General features: G+C 36.6%; 1 protein-coding gene across 1 annotated transcript; it reads left to right on the top strand.

The window, feature by feature from the left end:
* The first annotated feature begins 481 nt into the window (after positions 1 to 481).
* On the top strand, positions 482 to 13,393 carry LOC134531769 (lazarillo protein-like). The gene is made up of 5 exons (XM_063367662.1): positions 482 to 603; positions 1,989 to 2,119; positions 4,583 to 4,680; positions 10,658 to 10,741; positions 13,129 to 13,393. The coding sequence occupies exons 1-5, from the start codon at positions 490 to 492 to the stop codon at positions 13,257 to 13,259; spliced, it is 558 nt and encodes a 185-aa protein (XP_063223732.1). The 5' UTR covers positions 482 to 489; the 3' UTR covers positions 13,260 to 13,393.
* Positions 13,394 to 15,634: the final 2,241 nt, after the last annotated feature.

Raw genomic sequence — 15,634 nt, 5'->3', positions numbered from 1 at the left:
AACATAATATTTTTCCGAATATGTAAATACTATTTTTCTCTGAACTATTGAATAATTCCTTTATTACAATAGACTAATGCCAATTTTTTTAAAGACAAAAATAATGACTTTAACCACATTTTTTTGTATAACTGAAAAATAATTATATTAAAATAAAATAATAATTCATTAAGCAATAAAAATTATAAAAATGAATGTGTTTAGTTTACAGAAAACTACTGAAGATTTTCTACCAGCTGAGGCGTGATGCTGTACGTTCCGCACTCAAATCACCTCGACATTGAACCCCTATGAAACATTCTTTAAAAGTTTTCTTTCGAATTCACTTGCTGCGCAGTCATGGGAGGCCAGAGGCTTTGCCCACCCCTGCGCGCCGCTGCGCTCGGCCGGACGCGAACCGCCGAGGGCGAGATGACCCTCAGTGGAGGGGGGCGGGTGGCGGGAGGGTTTATAAGGAGCGCGCGCCTCGTCGCCCGGGCAGAAACAAACATGGCGTCCACACTCGCTCCTCTGGCGGCGCTGCTGCTGCTGCTGGCGACTGCCGCCGCCGCCGCCGGCTCCTGCCCCGACAGAGAGGCCAAGGCGGACTTCGACCAGACCGCGGTAAGGCTGGGCGCGTGGCACTCGGTGGGCGTGAGAAACCTCGGTGCTGCTACCTGAGGCAGTCGCAGAAATACCGACCCGTATGTATTGCTTTCGTGAACATCGCAGAATTTACATCACGCGTGGGCTTTGAAAAATAAAACTTCACAATCGTAAACTGTATTTTAACACTTTATATAAGAAATAATGACAACTTAAAAAAAAATACGTTCAAATGCTGACATAACAGTTTTGACAACTCTTAGTTAACATTGAAACGTAGAGAGAGCGCAGCGTTCATCATACTGCACAGAAACAACAAATTGTTAGCCTACATATATTCGACGCCGTTAAAAATAGAAAGAATTTCGTGTAGAAATTTTTACCGTTAAATCTTCAATGTTGAATCAGCTCAATAAGGTTAAGGTTTGTTGTATGACGTATTTACATAGTGATTTCAGTAGTTTAAGCAAAAACAAATATACGAACACATAATAAGTCTTATAATATGTGTTTTGAAATGGTTCAGGGTAATATTTTAGTAATGTTATTGAAGTATAACTTCTGTGTTCCTATGAGCACACCCTCGTTTTTTAGAAAATAAATCTTCTTTAAATTTCGTGTCCGAGTTTCGTATGAATTTCTCAGTTCGCTTGGCTTTCTGTCAACCAATGTTTCTTGGATTTACGAATGTTATAAGTAAATATTTTTAACAACAAAGGCATTAGACAAATGTTTAATTCAAAATATTGTTGTATACTATACAATCATCAGTGTACTCATTAATTATTTTCGGTGTTTGTGTGTGCGTGGGGGGGGGGGGGGGAATTGGGAGGGTATTATAAATAAATTCTAAACTAGCTAGTGCCCGGCATGCGTTGCAATGTCTTAATTTTTTTTTTTGTAATTTGTTTTAAGTAGTTACACATATATAAAGCATCTCTCAATCTCTAATTCTCTATCTCTCTATTTATATCTCTATATCTATATCTACATACATATCTACCTATATATATAATGTTATTTCCCTCTATATCTCTATATCTTCGCTTTATATAACTTTATTTTTAATCACTCTATATCTATATATGTTACTCTATAGCAATGAAAATATTAAAAATATATGTTTTTACCTAACTATATATATATATCTACCTGGTGCGCGTATTCGAATACAATGTTTTTAAAAATTTCAAATCAAACGGTGAACTTTCGGAGATTTTAAGATTTTGGACGAACAAACATTTAATTTTTATTTATAAAGATCATTAACAAAAACACGAACTTATAAAAGCATATTAATTCAAAACACTACCACATTAATATTAATGGTCATTCATAACCAGTTTGAATGTTGTGAATTATTTTTTTCGTAACAAATGTCGACTGAGCGGTGCTGGTTGCAGTTCATGGGCACGTGGTACATGCAGAAAGTCGTCCAGACGCCGGGGTACGCCAACACGAAATGCAACCACCTGAAGGCATCTTTGGGCGAAAACGACGAAATAACGCTGAACATCATGTACTACAACACCACGTGAGTGTGTACTGCCTAACTTATCAGCCTGTACAGGATGTCACAGTTATAAGTGACCGAATTCAGGGAATCGATTGTAAAGCTAAAAATAAAACAAAAAAGACCTGTGACCATTTTTAAAAGTTCTTCGTTCAGGATTTATTTCACACTTTGTATTCTACCAACTTTTCGCTACTTTAGCGTGTAGGTACCGTGCACTGGTATACTGAGGCTACAGAAAATCTGATTGCACAATTCGAAACAGAATTATAACTTATTTCGTAAATTAATATTTTTAATATTCACAATCATCCAAACAACTGGTGAATTATAGTTCAAATTTGAGAAATTTTTCAAAATTTAAATCTGTGAAAGTATTTGTACATTTTCTTCATTTTTATTACATACAACTCCTCACAGGCATGTTCATAAGATATTCAAATAATGGGGACTTCAGTATAACTAGATATGAAAATAACACGGTAGTTGGTTTTGAAATAATGATTGAATAATATAAAACGTGTTTCAAATTGAAATTTTTAGAAGGAAGGGAAGGTATTTGTGGGCTTTGACAATATAGTTTTTTTTTTAAATCCAGTTGATGTACAACAATATTCATGATACCAATTGTTTTAATTTGTAAAGTTTTTAAACTGCTAATATTGGTACATAGTTGGTCATTAAGAACCGAAACATCTGTATACAACCTGATATAAAAAGATTTACAGGCACACGTGTATGTTAATGTTGGGGTTATGAACACCACACTGCTCTTAGTCATAAAAAATTAAGTAAAAATTTTACCATGATAAGCAATTATGCATATTGATAAGTGCATACTGACTTTATGTTTCATGTAGTGAGTAAATATTCAGTCTTTTTATTTTCTCAACAACGCCAGTAAAATAAACATTTCTAATAGAGTGAATGCAGAAGAGAGGCTGTGTTGTACCGAATTTTCTTGGACAACTTCTACCGTACCTACAAACACGTGAAACAGCCATTGACCAGTCAGTAAAACGGTGGGAAATTTTTATTGTTTATTAAACCTGATAATAGCATCAGACCTAAACCTGAACGTCAAAAATGGAATTAAAAACACTGTTTTGTTCTACATTCGCTTTTAACTTCAAGGAAAAGTTGATAGAAACCTATCACATCAATAAAACCAGTTTTACAGACAAAAAATTAATCTCTCATACTTTGGCTGTATATTTCCCACTACGTGCATCGGGAAAATGATATGTTTTGTAGGGACGATACTGTAGATCTTGTCATGGTGCACAGAGTGTAAACTAGCACTGCATCTGTAGTCACTATACGACCTTCCGATCGTAACTTTTTGAAATCACTCTTTGAAGCTCTTGTCGTTAGATTTTATAGATATTTTGTTAAAATACGTAAAAAAAAAAGTTTGACGGTTTGCTGGCCAATCCTGTTTGATACAAAAACACATTGCTATATAGGAATTTAACCCTCTTTTTGATGTGAAACATCTTAGCTCTCGGTATACGGCATTTGGTATGAGTAATTTCGTGAATTGAACGGAAGTCGCAAGGAACGGAAATTTGTAACCAAGGAGCTGCTATCTGTGATGGGTGGCGTGAACCAAAGTTAACAAAGCAAAGGGAAAATTTATGGTATTAACTGTGTAATGTATTTAACAAAATGCGGTAGTGTTTTAATAAAATTCCTTGCCAAAAATCAGGTCCAAAGCATATTTTTCCAAGTCTTTTTCTCTTTTGTCAGAAATAATTCATTATATATTTTATAATTTCGTCGTGCAAGTGGAATTAATCGATAGTTGACGTGGCTGCTGCGGCAGGAATTCTAGCAGCGGGTGCGGTAACTACGAGTGATTCGCGCCCGCAAATTTAGTTGAAAACACAATTTACGTATATTTATCAAGCTCGGCATTATTTTGAACAATTCTACGTTAAATTTCGTGTCTGAGTTTAGTATTATAAGTGTATTTGCAACACGAGAACTCGTGAATTTGCTTGTTACCGAGGTTAGATGTTACACATCTCTAGCGAGTACTGAAAGAACTCGCTCACGTGTTTTTTCCCTTTAATTCATAAGTAAGAATATCAGTGTTCATTGTGAAAATTTCAGCTAAACTATTATCATTTATCTTCGTTAGCAAACATTCTTACAATCATAAACTTATTTTATCTTTTCGTACTCTTACCTACCGGAATGAATAAATTTCATTAAAATTTTTTTAACCAATCGGTGTGCGCTATAAATTCATAAATTTATCTTTACCTTTAAACAAATAGTAATTAATACATAGCGATTTAATACAATTATGTAGGAACTTAAATTATTTCTTAAGGTATGTAAAGTCATTACAAAAAATAAATGATGTAGCCTTGTGGTGTAGAGCGTAGCCTCAAATTCACAAAAAGATAAAAAATAAATATTTCCAGAACATTATACTTGCTTCTACATCTGTTATAAGTTATCTGCTTGTTCGAACAGGAGCTCCAAAGACACCCACGTGGTGGCAACACTGCGCAAGGCTGACGCCGCAGCAGCTGATGCCAAGTACACTTACTACCGTGAAGGAGTTTTCAGCCGTAAGTAACTTGATCTATTAATGCATGATGGTTTTCAATGTCATAAACTTCACACTCAGTTGAAAAAAAAATGGCCAGTATCGGCACAAAGATCTGAGGTTCAAGTTGCCAAGAAATAGTTGGTAATATTATAAGAAAGGTATTGTAAATTTGCACAATATTTCACTATGGTTATTTTTGCATATATAAAATACATTTTTCAAGTTAAAACTAAGTATTTATTACGAAAATTGTTGCATAATTTTATATTTTAATGTATGTTACATTCAAGCCTAGCTTTTCAAAACAATGGAAAATATAATCGAATATTCAATAATTGGACTTTATTATTTATTGTACTTATTAGTGTGACCGATTAATTCTTCAAAGCTATTAAAGGAACGGTGTACAAATACCTTTAACTATAGGAGGTACTATAACAACACAACAAAAAAATGCCTGGGAAAGAATCCGAACCCATTATTACTGCCAACACAATTTGGTCGTGATCAGTTGTTTTCATGTAAAAGTACAAAGTAAAAATATCTATAATTTTACTTGAATACTAGCTGCAGTACCCGGCTTTTCCCGGGCTGAACACCGGGTGATATATTGTCCGCGAGTTACAGCAAAATGGATAGCGATATGTCCAGTGTGGTGGACATTAAGAAATGACACATAATTACTGTTTGTGTATCTGTGACATGGTTTTCTGTTTACCCATGGCGATCGGTTGAAAGGTTTAGAAGTTGATGCGCTACAGCGCCATCTAGCGGCGAGTTACAAAAAAAATTGTTAGCATAAAAACCTTCTCCATGATAAAAACACTTCGATGTGCCAACTTTAATGGCGATCGGTCAAACGGTGTAAGAGTTTATCGACGACATACATGCCAACATCCAATTTATATATATTCTTATATTTCGAAATTTTGGGGCTTTCACTTTTGCGGAAAGTGGATGTTCAGGACCTCGAATGGTTTGGAACACTCCATCTCGAAAGAATAGATATTTTAAATTCCTGAAATTGTCGAAATATTGGGGCTTTGTTCCCAGAGGGGGGCGGGGGGTTCGAGGACCCTGAATGGCTCGAAAACACTTAAAATCGAAAGAGATAGATTTTTCAAATTTTTTAAACTTTCGAAATTTTGGGGCTTTAACCACCTTGGGGGAGGGGGGGGGGGGGAAGTTGACGTTGAGGACCTCGAATGGCTTGGAAACACTCCAAATCGAAAGAGATATAAAGGAATATAAGAATGTAGGCATTTACTGTACTCCTATCTACCATAATAACAATATTGACAAATAGAAAGCTTATTACCTACCTATTAATAATTATCTAAATAAATTAATAAATAACTCTATGTTTAAGAATTTACGTACATACATAATATTAAACTTCAAACTATACACACCAAAAAAAAACAACTAAGGATGTTTGTGAAACTATATTTATTTGTCATAATGTTTAAAACATTTGTAGGATTTGTTGATATGTAAAACTGTGGTGGCAATATTCCGCTTATCCAAAGGAGTATAGCAATTAATAGAGACATCACTCCCTGTACACACCACAAATCTTTGAATTAAGTATAAAAAAAACAGTCCAAAATGAAACAAAAAGTATAAATAACAACTAATTTGACAAAAAAATTATACAACTGGAATGACAATATTAACATCCGCCTGAAATTTAATAGAAGTAGGTAGGTAAGAATATATATAAGAAATTAAATGAAATTAAAACATACATAAATAAAATTATCTCACACTCAACCAAACATAATGTTTAATATGAAATAAAGGAAGATGGCAATTACACGTAACTATTCTAATTAATAAAAAAAATCAACTTTCCTGAAATAGTTAAATTCAAATTTTTCAACAATATATTACATAATTGATAAATATTTCTGGTCTTCGGTCTCAGCAGCCCTAAGACTCTTGACGCTCAGCAGATAAATTTTAAACACTAAACCAAACTCCTTGCAAATAAGTAGGTAATGTAAAAAAAATAACAATATTGACAAATAGAAAATATTAGTAGGCCCTACCTACCTATGAATAAATTTCGAAGAAATTTATAAGTTTAAGAATTTATGTACCTACATAATATTAAACTTGAAACTATCCACACAATAAAAACCTAAGAATGTTAGTGAAACTAATTTTTTTTATTTGTCATAATACCTAAAATACGTATGTTTCCAAAATGAAACAAAGTATAAATAATGACCAATTTGACAAAAAAAAAATTGTACAACTCGAATGACATTGAAAACATACACGTGAAATTTAAAAGAATTATGAGTGCCCTAGGTAGGGAGGAAAAATATATAATTATAGAAGATATTAAATAAAAAAATGGGTGCGTGTACTTAGGTACGCGCATGTGAAGTTATACTTCTTTTGCATCATTAAAAAATAGTTTTTAATTGCATGCAAAAATATTGCGTGGAGTCCCTCCGCGTGGAAGAAGTGAAACTTCGTAATGTGGAAATGAAAATAGGAAGGGGTAGAAATTGATTTTTAATGAAATCATATTGTATCAAATCAAACTAAAAAAAATAAAGGAAATAAATTTGTAACGATTCATAGATTGATCTTCAGAGAGATAGAGAGAGAGAGAGAGAGAGAGAGAGAGAGGACACCTATTCAATGTCTATAAAACTAACTTTTTTATGAGAACAGATTTTCATGAAATATATCATGAAATCATTCAACGATAAAACCTGTTTATTTAACTAAGCGGACGGGTTCGCCCCAAGGAGAAAATAACGCGGCGAGACCTCGTGGACATAGAGAAATGACACACTCACTATTTATGTGTCTATGAAACATGATTTTTTTCTGCAATTTAAATTGTAATATACAAAAACGGTATTGAAAATTGAAACAAATATGGCGACACTACAAACTGTCAAGAGCTTTTTTTTTTTCTTACTCTCTACTTACTTCCTTACAATAGCAAAACGTAACGTAATGGCTTGAAAGCTATTGCTCGGCAGACATAGAGGAATGACACTAACAGTTTGTATATCTATGACACACATTACATTTTTTAGTTTTTTCTTAACTCAGAATCGAGATAAAATATCCAATTGTGAATCTAAACCATCCTCGAATCCCCGTGAACTCACACAACAAATTTCTTCAAAATCGGTCCAGCCGTCTAGAAGGAGTTCAGTGACATACACACGCACACAAGATATATATATATATATAAAGACTAGCTGCCCGACCCGGCTTCGCACGGCTATACTAATGGAAAAAGAATTATGCCACATCTCCCATTTACAGTAATGGTAAATAATAAAAAATTCCGTGAAAATTTATTACAATGCTGTATAATGTACCGATGGTTTCCCGACTCGTGCACGCAACATAAAACTGATGTACCCGTACTTCGCTACGGCAGTCTACAGGCAGATCACTCTTGCGCCGCTCATAATACATGCCCCTCGTTGTGGGTACGCCACTGCCGCGCGATGCCTGTTGCCATGGAGACGCAGAAGGCATGAACAATGCAAAATACTGTTCTCATGCAGACAAAGTACCCACTGTTGCCTGGTTTTAACCACCTATGCTATGGGATCTAATTTTCGGAAAATGTCATCCTGCGTAACATAAGGAACATTACTGTGAAGTTTCAAGTCTGTAAAATATATATACTTGAAAAAAAAAGGGCAATTTTTGATATTTAAAGTACTTGCAAAATTTCAACGGTGATGAGGACTGCACTAACAATGAAATAGCCGTTGCCATAGAGACGAATGAAGCATCAACAAAGCAACAGCCGTTGCCATGGTGATTTCCTACCAAAAACTGGAAATAAAAAAAAATTTAGGGGTGGACTACCCCTAACATTTAGGGGGATGAAAAATAGATGTTGGCCGATTCTCATAGATACCGGATAAGCACAAAAAATGTCATCAAAATCGGTCAAGCCGTTTCGGAGGAGTATGGCAACGAAAACTGTGACACGAGAATTTTATATATAAGATTACAGTTCCATTTACAAAAAAAAAATACTCGTGGCCCTTTGTGTTCGGGGGGAGGGGGGGGAATGGAAGAACTTGATAATTCATGATCCGTTATTATTATTCATTCTTGATAGAATGACCCTGAAATGATGTCTATGAAAAGGGAGGATAACATATTGATAGAAACCTGCAAAATTCACGTTCCTTTATTAGAGAGAGGCTATACTGTTAAAACAGAAATCCAGGTGGTGGATTGCTTTTTTTTATTATTGTATTAAACAAACTTCTATCTTTAGTCCTGATGGAGCTACGATTTGTTTTTGCCAACCAGTTGCTAACTACTAGACTGACTACAACTCTATGACACAACCTCCGCACACAAATACCTCTATGGTCAGAATTTGTTGGTGGTGTAAACATTGCATTGTTTAAAGGTCACTGTTCAACTGGTACACAACACACACACGACCGTCTGGTGCCAGAGTGCAAGTAGCCCTTGGTTATCGTGGGTTCAAAGTGCTCTCCCGTGTTTGACGGGTACACAAGACCTTCTGGAACTGCGTGAACTGTTTTTAACTTGGTCCTCAATTCTATCTTTGAATATATATACTGTATAGAAGTCGCCAGCCCAGGATAAAATTTATAATACGGTTTTTAGGTAGTTGGTTAATTCACCGCCGCAATCGCCACCATCTCTAGGGCATCGACTCGTGGTGGTCCCTGGCGGACAAGTGTCGAACTCTTCAAACACCCCTTCCCCCACCCGTTGAACGAACTTGAGCTGCAGTGAATGATGGGTGAGGGGTGCGGGGAATGACAACGGGCGACAGAGCTGCGCTCTAACGTGTAAATAACAACTAAGACGATACAGGGCGTTACGGCAGCGCACTGCAGCGGTGAAGTTCCCAAGCTGCTCATCATAAGCTTTTGAAAAACGTAGAGTAAATCCTATCCACTCGCGACTTCTATACAGTATATATATTCAAAGATTCTACTAAGCAGCAATAAGAGAGTTGCAGCAAAGTGTAGCCAATAATATCAACCCTTAGGTGCGCGACAAATCAGGGGAGCCCTCGCTAGGAGAGGAGGTCGAACATACATGGAAACCCCTCCTTTCCACCTGTTTTCCAGTGTTCGATATCAGTCTGTTTGTGCCTGATGACTGGAATATATTGTAAACACATGTTGTGACACCGAAACACTTTCTTTAGTATTCAAATCTAACCAAAACAAAGTCAGAAACCTGAAAATCGTACATATTATGCTCTTAAGATATGACTAGATATTTTCTAGGATAAGCATTTTTGAGGAAATTTTGGTGTAAATTTACTTGGAATGTTTTGCAAAACTGGAAAATTTCACATAGCGAATGTAACAGAATCCTTAAAATATGTTTTATCTACACATGTTTTTTTTTTCTTTTTGCCATCTAATGGCTCACTTATTTAGCTAACAATTTCTTAAATTTCTCATTACTATACGTATGGGCTCTTAAAATATCGTCAAATATCAGTGGCTTGTTTAGGCATGTGGATCTTGGACACTAGACAATTCCGATTCTCACTACAACTCAAAATGAAACGTATATCAACCCACTTATCTTAAATTATGTAAATCTATGGATAAAAGAAAATTTTCCGCAAATATGTTATATTTTTTTCCAGAAAATTATCCAAATATAAAATTTTCTCAGTAATATATCTAAATATAAATAAGTGGTGTTATACCTTTTTGAGTAGTATGGTTTGGAACTAGCTGGAAAAAAATACGTAAAAATTGCTATAATATCGTTATTATAAACATGAAAAAAATTGCACACGCCTTCTTACACTCTTGATTCCAACCTTTCCTCTCGCCTCCTCAACGAAATTCTAAAAAAAATATTTCTAAAAATCATTATTCCTACTAACAAAGGGAAAAAAAATTAAAAGCAAACAGCAATCAAAAGATTTTCTATCTCCCCCCGAAAGTATATTCTGCGTATCCTTCTGATTCAAACACCTTCTTTTGTTCCAGATGATAAAACAAGCTTCAAGATCGTGAACACCGACTACACTGGCTACGCTGTTGTGTCTTTCTGTGACCTCCAAAGAGATTTGAGTGAGTACATTTGTGTTTGTTGTTACCTATTAATTAACGTCCAGTGTGTTTCCCGACTTGAATGAAGGTCAGCTGAATGGGACGTGACAAGCACTCAACGGAACCAGGTTATGCCGTGGTTGAGGTGGGGTCTCGCACGGCATTATGAGGTCGGCCCGAGTGTTCCTCATAATGAATATTCGTTCGCCCGCCATTACACATGAGGCACCATTTCCGAACTGAAAGCTTTATTCGTCTTATTGCCATAAACAGGGGCGGACCCAGGATTGACTTCTGGGTGGGGCACCTGTAGTCAGGACCTAGTATAATACCTGTTTATCACTTGAGAAGTCGTATTAACCAGTGCGTATTTCACTCTTCTGGGGGAGGGGGGAGGTTGTTCTTGACCCCGTGCGCCCCTTCTGAATCCGTCATTGATAGAGACCGGAAAAATTCGCGAATTAATTTCGCGATAGGCTAAAATACAAATAGTTATACCTCAGTGCTGCCTCTGTTATTGGCTCACAACTCACCTGGATGACTCTGGGCCAATGAGAAACACCCAACCGAAGCTTTATCGAATCACAGGCTGCTACGTTGGGACGTTTCACAAGACAGCAGCCAATGAGTGGGTGGCATTTGACCGAGTGTACGTAGAACTATGGAGTTCATCCTGGAGGTCATTGAACCCACGAATTTTTCCGGTCCCTAGTCATTGATCATAAACCTCGGTTATCTGTTTGTAAATTTTGATAGGGCGGACTTTTTTTTTTAACGTTTAAAAAGCGTTTTACGCTACGAATCTCACACTTGGCGTGATATTTAATTCTTTTCTCCATAATTTTCAAAGTCCCACTGTAAACAAACAGTAAACGACGTTTGCGGCTCGCTGTTAGCGGCTGACTGGCGCGAAGGAATGGAAATGTCCATGACGCTGTATTTGATTTTGGAAAAAGGGGGGGGGGGGGGGGGGGGAGAGAGAAAAAGAGAGAACTGCGCGGCTCATCAGAGCAAAACTTTCTTTACTTTTGGATTGACTCACGAATGTTATGTGGCGTGTTTTGCTCCAAACGATGTGGAGAATAACCCCCTGCGACAGGCGATAACTCCTCGTGATTCACACGGCTCCAGGCCCCTCGATGGAGTTTTTTATTTGTATTGATGTGTAAAACAATTTTGTACGGCATTTGGTAGGAGTAATTTCGTGAATGGAACGTAAATGTGTCAAAACGGTGCGCCTACATATAAGTATCATAAACATAGAAAAATATGGTGGACCCGCATAATTCATCCGTGTATGTATATGTGTGTGTGTGTATGGGATCACGAAACTCTGGATAAGCAAAGCTATCTGAAATATTAATGGGTTTCGACTAGAAAAAAAGCATAAATTTAATATGGAAAGTAATTATGACGAAGCAGAAACTCATAATAAAACTTGGAAAAAAATTCAAGGCATTTCAAATACTTAAAAATAGAGGTATTTCACGTGAGGAATAGTTTTAACATCAGAATAAGTAACAGATTCGACACATGCATTATAAATGATCTAACATTTTGCAAACAACGCTCGTATATTAACCTGCGTGAAGTCCCTGATAATTTCGGAAATGTCTGCTCGCGCAGTGTCGTCGATCCGCGACCATTGCTGCTGACCGCCCAGACACGTCGGTTCAGCTCGAAGTTCCCAATTATCTGGGTTCGGCGCTCACAACCACAACCACAATGGTGCGACGGGACAATGATGTGGTCGTACCACGATCAAAACCAGTTTATGAGCTTGTGCTGTAACGGTGCAATTTGGTCGTGAGAAATGTTAGGGTCTTCCCCCCTCACCCCCCCCCCCTTGCACAATCCAGGAACGCCGCTGCCGCGCGGAACGGGGTGCTGTCACAACTTAGAAACACACAAGATAAAATCTTCTAAGTTATGCCTGTTCTGAGTTGTGTGTTACTAAGTTATTTGGTTCGGCGTTGTGTTTTCTTAAGTTATGACAGTTCTAAGTCGTGATAGTTCTAAGTTATGACTTTCTACGTTACGACGTTTCTAAGTCATGTGGTTCTGCGTTGCGTGTTTCTAAGTTAAGCGTTTCTAAGTTATGACAGTTCTAAGTTGCGAGTTTCTAAGTTGTGACTCTCTAAGTTGCGAGTTTCTAAGTTGTGAGTTTCTAATTTGTGATAGTTCTAAGTTATCACTTTCTAAGTTAAGACGTTTCTAATTTGTGTGATTCTGCATTGTGTTTCTAAGTTACGTGTTTCTAAGTTACGATCGTTCTAACGTATGACAGTTCTAAGATACGTGGATTTTTTTTCCCTAGGTTTCTAAGTTATGACTGTTCTGAGTTGCGTGTTCCTAAGTTAAGTGTGGTTCCCGCGCGGATCGACGTGAGAGACGCCCTTGTTGTCCAGACACGGTGTTCCTGCTGACGCGCAAGCGCAGCCCCGCCGAGGACGAGATGAAGGCGGCGGAGGCCGCCTTGCCCGCGGACCTGACCTACGTCACCCAGGACCAGGCCGACTGCCCCGAGCACGACCACTGACCACCGACTCCCCCGCGGGGTCGCGGCGTGTGCGCTCGGATGGCGACCCGACGTTCCCTGCGACGTGATGCTGTCACGACTGCACATTTGTTATAGATGATGTTCCTCAATAAAATACTTTTACAAAATAAAATTCACGACCTTTTTTTTTTTATATTTGTAAACATCTTAGCTCTCGGTGTACGGCACTTGGTTGGAGTAATTTCGTGAAAATGGAAACGTGGGATAGTTACGGTGGACCCACGTGTAGGAACATAAACCCGTATATAGTCACTTTCGTAAAAAATTAGGGTGCATACCAAACGTATTGGTATGACAAATTAAACTTTATTATGGTGAAACTAACGTGGAATATATTTGGTAAAGTAAAATAGTCATATTAAAAGGTGATACAAAGTTTTAAAATACATTAGCGAAATGGCATTAAACTGTTTAAAATATATAATCTCCTCCCTTAACTCAAATTGTCTCGATAGCTTAGTGATAGAACGCGCACTTGCCAACCTGAAAGTACCACGTTCAAAATTCGCCACTTTTTTTTTTTACTTATAAGATTGTATCATATAATAATAATAATTTTGAATCAACTCAATAAGGCTAAGGTTTATTTGTAGGAAGTATTTACAGACTGATTTCAGTCGTTTAAGATATATATATATACACAAACATATACTTAGTTTTATAATATGTGTTTTAAAAACCTTTCAAGTTAATATTTTAGTAATGTTATAGAAATATACATTCTAACATGTACAGAAACTTTATAGTATTAACTGTTTAGTGAATTTTAACAACATAGGCAGTATTTAAATAAAATTCCTTGTCGAAAAACAAATCCAAAGCCGGAATCTATTAGACTACAATTTTTAGTTTGAAAAATATCTGTAAGAGAGCACAAAGTTCGCAATGCTTTAGAGAACCAACAAAATGTTTAAGTTTTTTGACGCAATGTTCGTCCCAACACAATTTTCCTGGCAAATAAATTATAGGTGTTTTTTTTTTTTAGTTTCTATTATATTTTCTTATGACTATTCAAGTTTACAAACTGTATTCTAGGATAGTTTCACTACCATGCGTTTACTTTGACACACCAATATGCTTAATGCATCCCCCGATATTCGCGAAACATGCAAGGGTGCATGTTGCCACACGCGGGTCCGCCATCTTGACGACTTAGGCTCATGGCGAATTCTGTATGCATGCATGTGCATTAGACTTTCAACCTGTCAACTTTACGTTGAGTAATTCACGTTTACTTCTTTAAAATTCTGGTGCATACTAAAATTTCACCCTCAAAACGCCTAAAGAAATATCACATCAAAAACTCAGGCAATGATAATTCCTGCCTAGGGGGAAATGTCACATGTTCAGAATTGAAACATTTACATGCGACGCGTTCGGTACACCTGTTGTTCGGCTAGCCCTGCGATATTTATAGTACCATCTTGTTAAAAAGATTTATAGATAGCCTAGATTTAGAAAAGGGTAAAAATTGTTACCGATGTTCCTTAAAATGAATACTTTTCGTATATTTTTCACACTCGACGTTAGTTTTAAGAATTCTACGTTAAATTTGGTGTCTGAGTTTCGTATTATAAGTTTAGTTGCACCATGAGAACACAAGAATTTGCTCGTTAGCAAGGTGCGATGTATGCACATCACTGGCGGAAACTGAAAGACTCGCTCACATTTTTTTTTCTTTTACGTTCTCTGGATGATTCTTGGAATTACGAAGATCGATTTAACCTTTTCATTCACTCTTTGTCAGTTCGTGAGATAAAATTAGAATTTTTATTTTGAACTGAATTTTTTTGGGGATATTTTTGTAATAATAATCTTAACCTATAATTAAAAAATAAATGTATACTAATTTTAAAATTATAATAAAATGTATGTATTCCATAGCCTAGAAGTCGACTAGAATGTACACCAACACCCACTCATTCAAGGTTTGATAAAATCCATGTAGGTATCATTGAAATATAAAGTGTTCACAACAGTGAACGAATTAACTGAATGGGTTTACATAATATATTGGACATACACTATTGCTGCTTTATGCTGGAAGTCACAGAAAAATGAATTAAGGTAAGCTCTGTTGGAACTATTATGCTCTTATGATTCTTTACTTACTATATACATGCACTTTCAAGGCGAGTATTGTGTAGCTTAGATGGTCTGGACTTTGATTGATACAATTTAAGTGAATTACAGTAAGAGAGTTCTGATGAAACCCCAGACTCCAGCCCTTGCTGCACGGCTGGCCAGTCAGACACACTGCCATATTTACAAGAAGTTGCTAGGTGACCAGTCAGTTTTGGACCACGATCCTCTGAGTGGTGACATTCGTGGGTACGCACACACAAAGTGTAATC

The sequence above is a fragment of the Bacillus rossius genome, chromosome 5 (assembly GCF_032445375.1).
Source record: "Bacillus rossius redtenbacheri isolate Brsri chromosome 5, Brsri_v3, whole genome shotgun sequence".
Taxonomy (NCBI): Eukaryota; Metazoa; Arthropoda; class Insecta; order Phasmatodea; family Bacillidae; genus Bacillus; species Bacillus rossius.
The sequence above is the reverse complement of the archived record's forward strand: the minus strand, read 5'-3'. Positions and strand labels throughout refer to the sequence as shown.

What these genes read in the sequence shown, in the direction of transcription:
- LOC134531769 (XM_063367662.1), top strand. Translation starts at nt 490, where the DNA reads ATGGCGTCCACACTCGCTCCTCTGGCGGCGCTGCTGCTGCTGCTGGCG. An exon ending in ATCATGTACTACAACACCAC is followed by an intron (nt 2,120 to 4,582) that starts GTGAGTGTGTAC and finishes TTGTTCGAACAG; the next exon opens with GAGCTCCAAAGACACCCACG. An exon ending in CCGTGAAGGAGTTTTCAGCC is followed by an intron (nt 4,681 to 10,657) that starts GTAAGTAACTTG and finishes CTTTTGTTCCAG; the next exon opens with ATGATAAAACAAGCTTCAAG.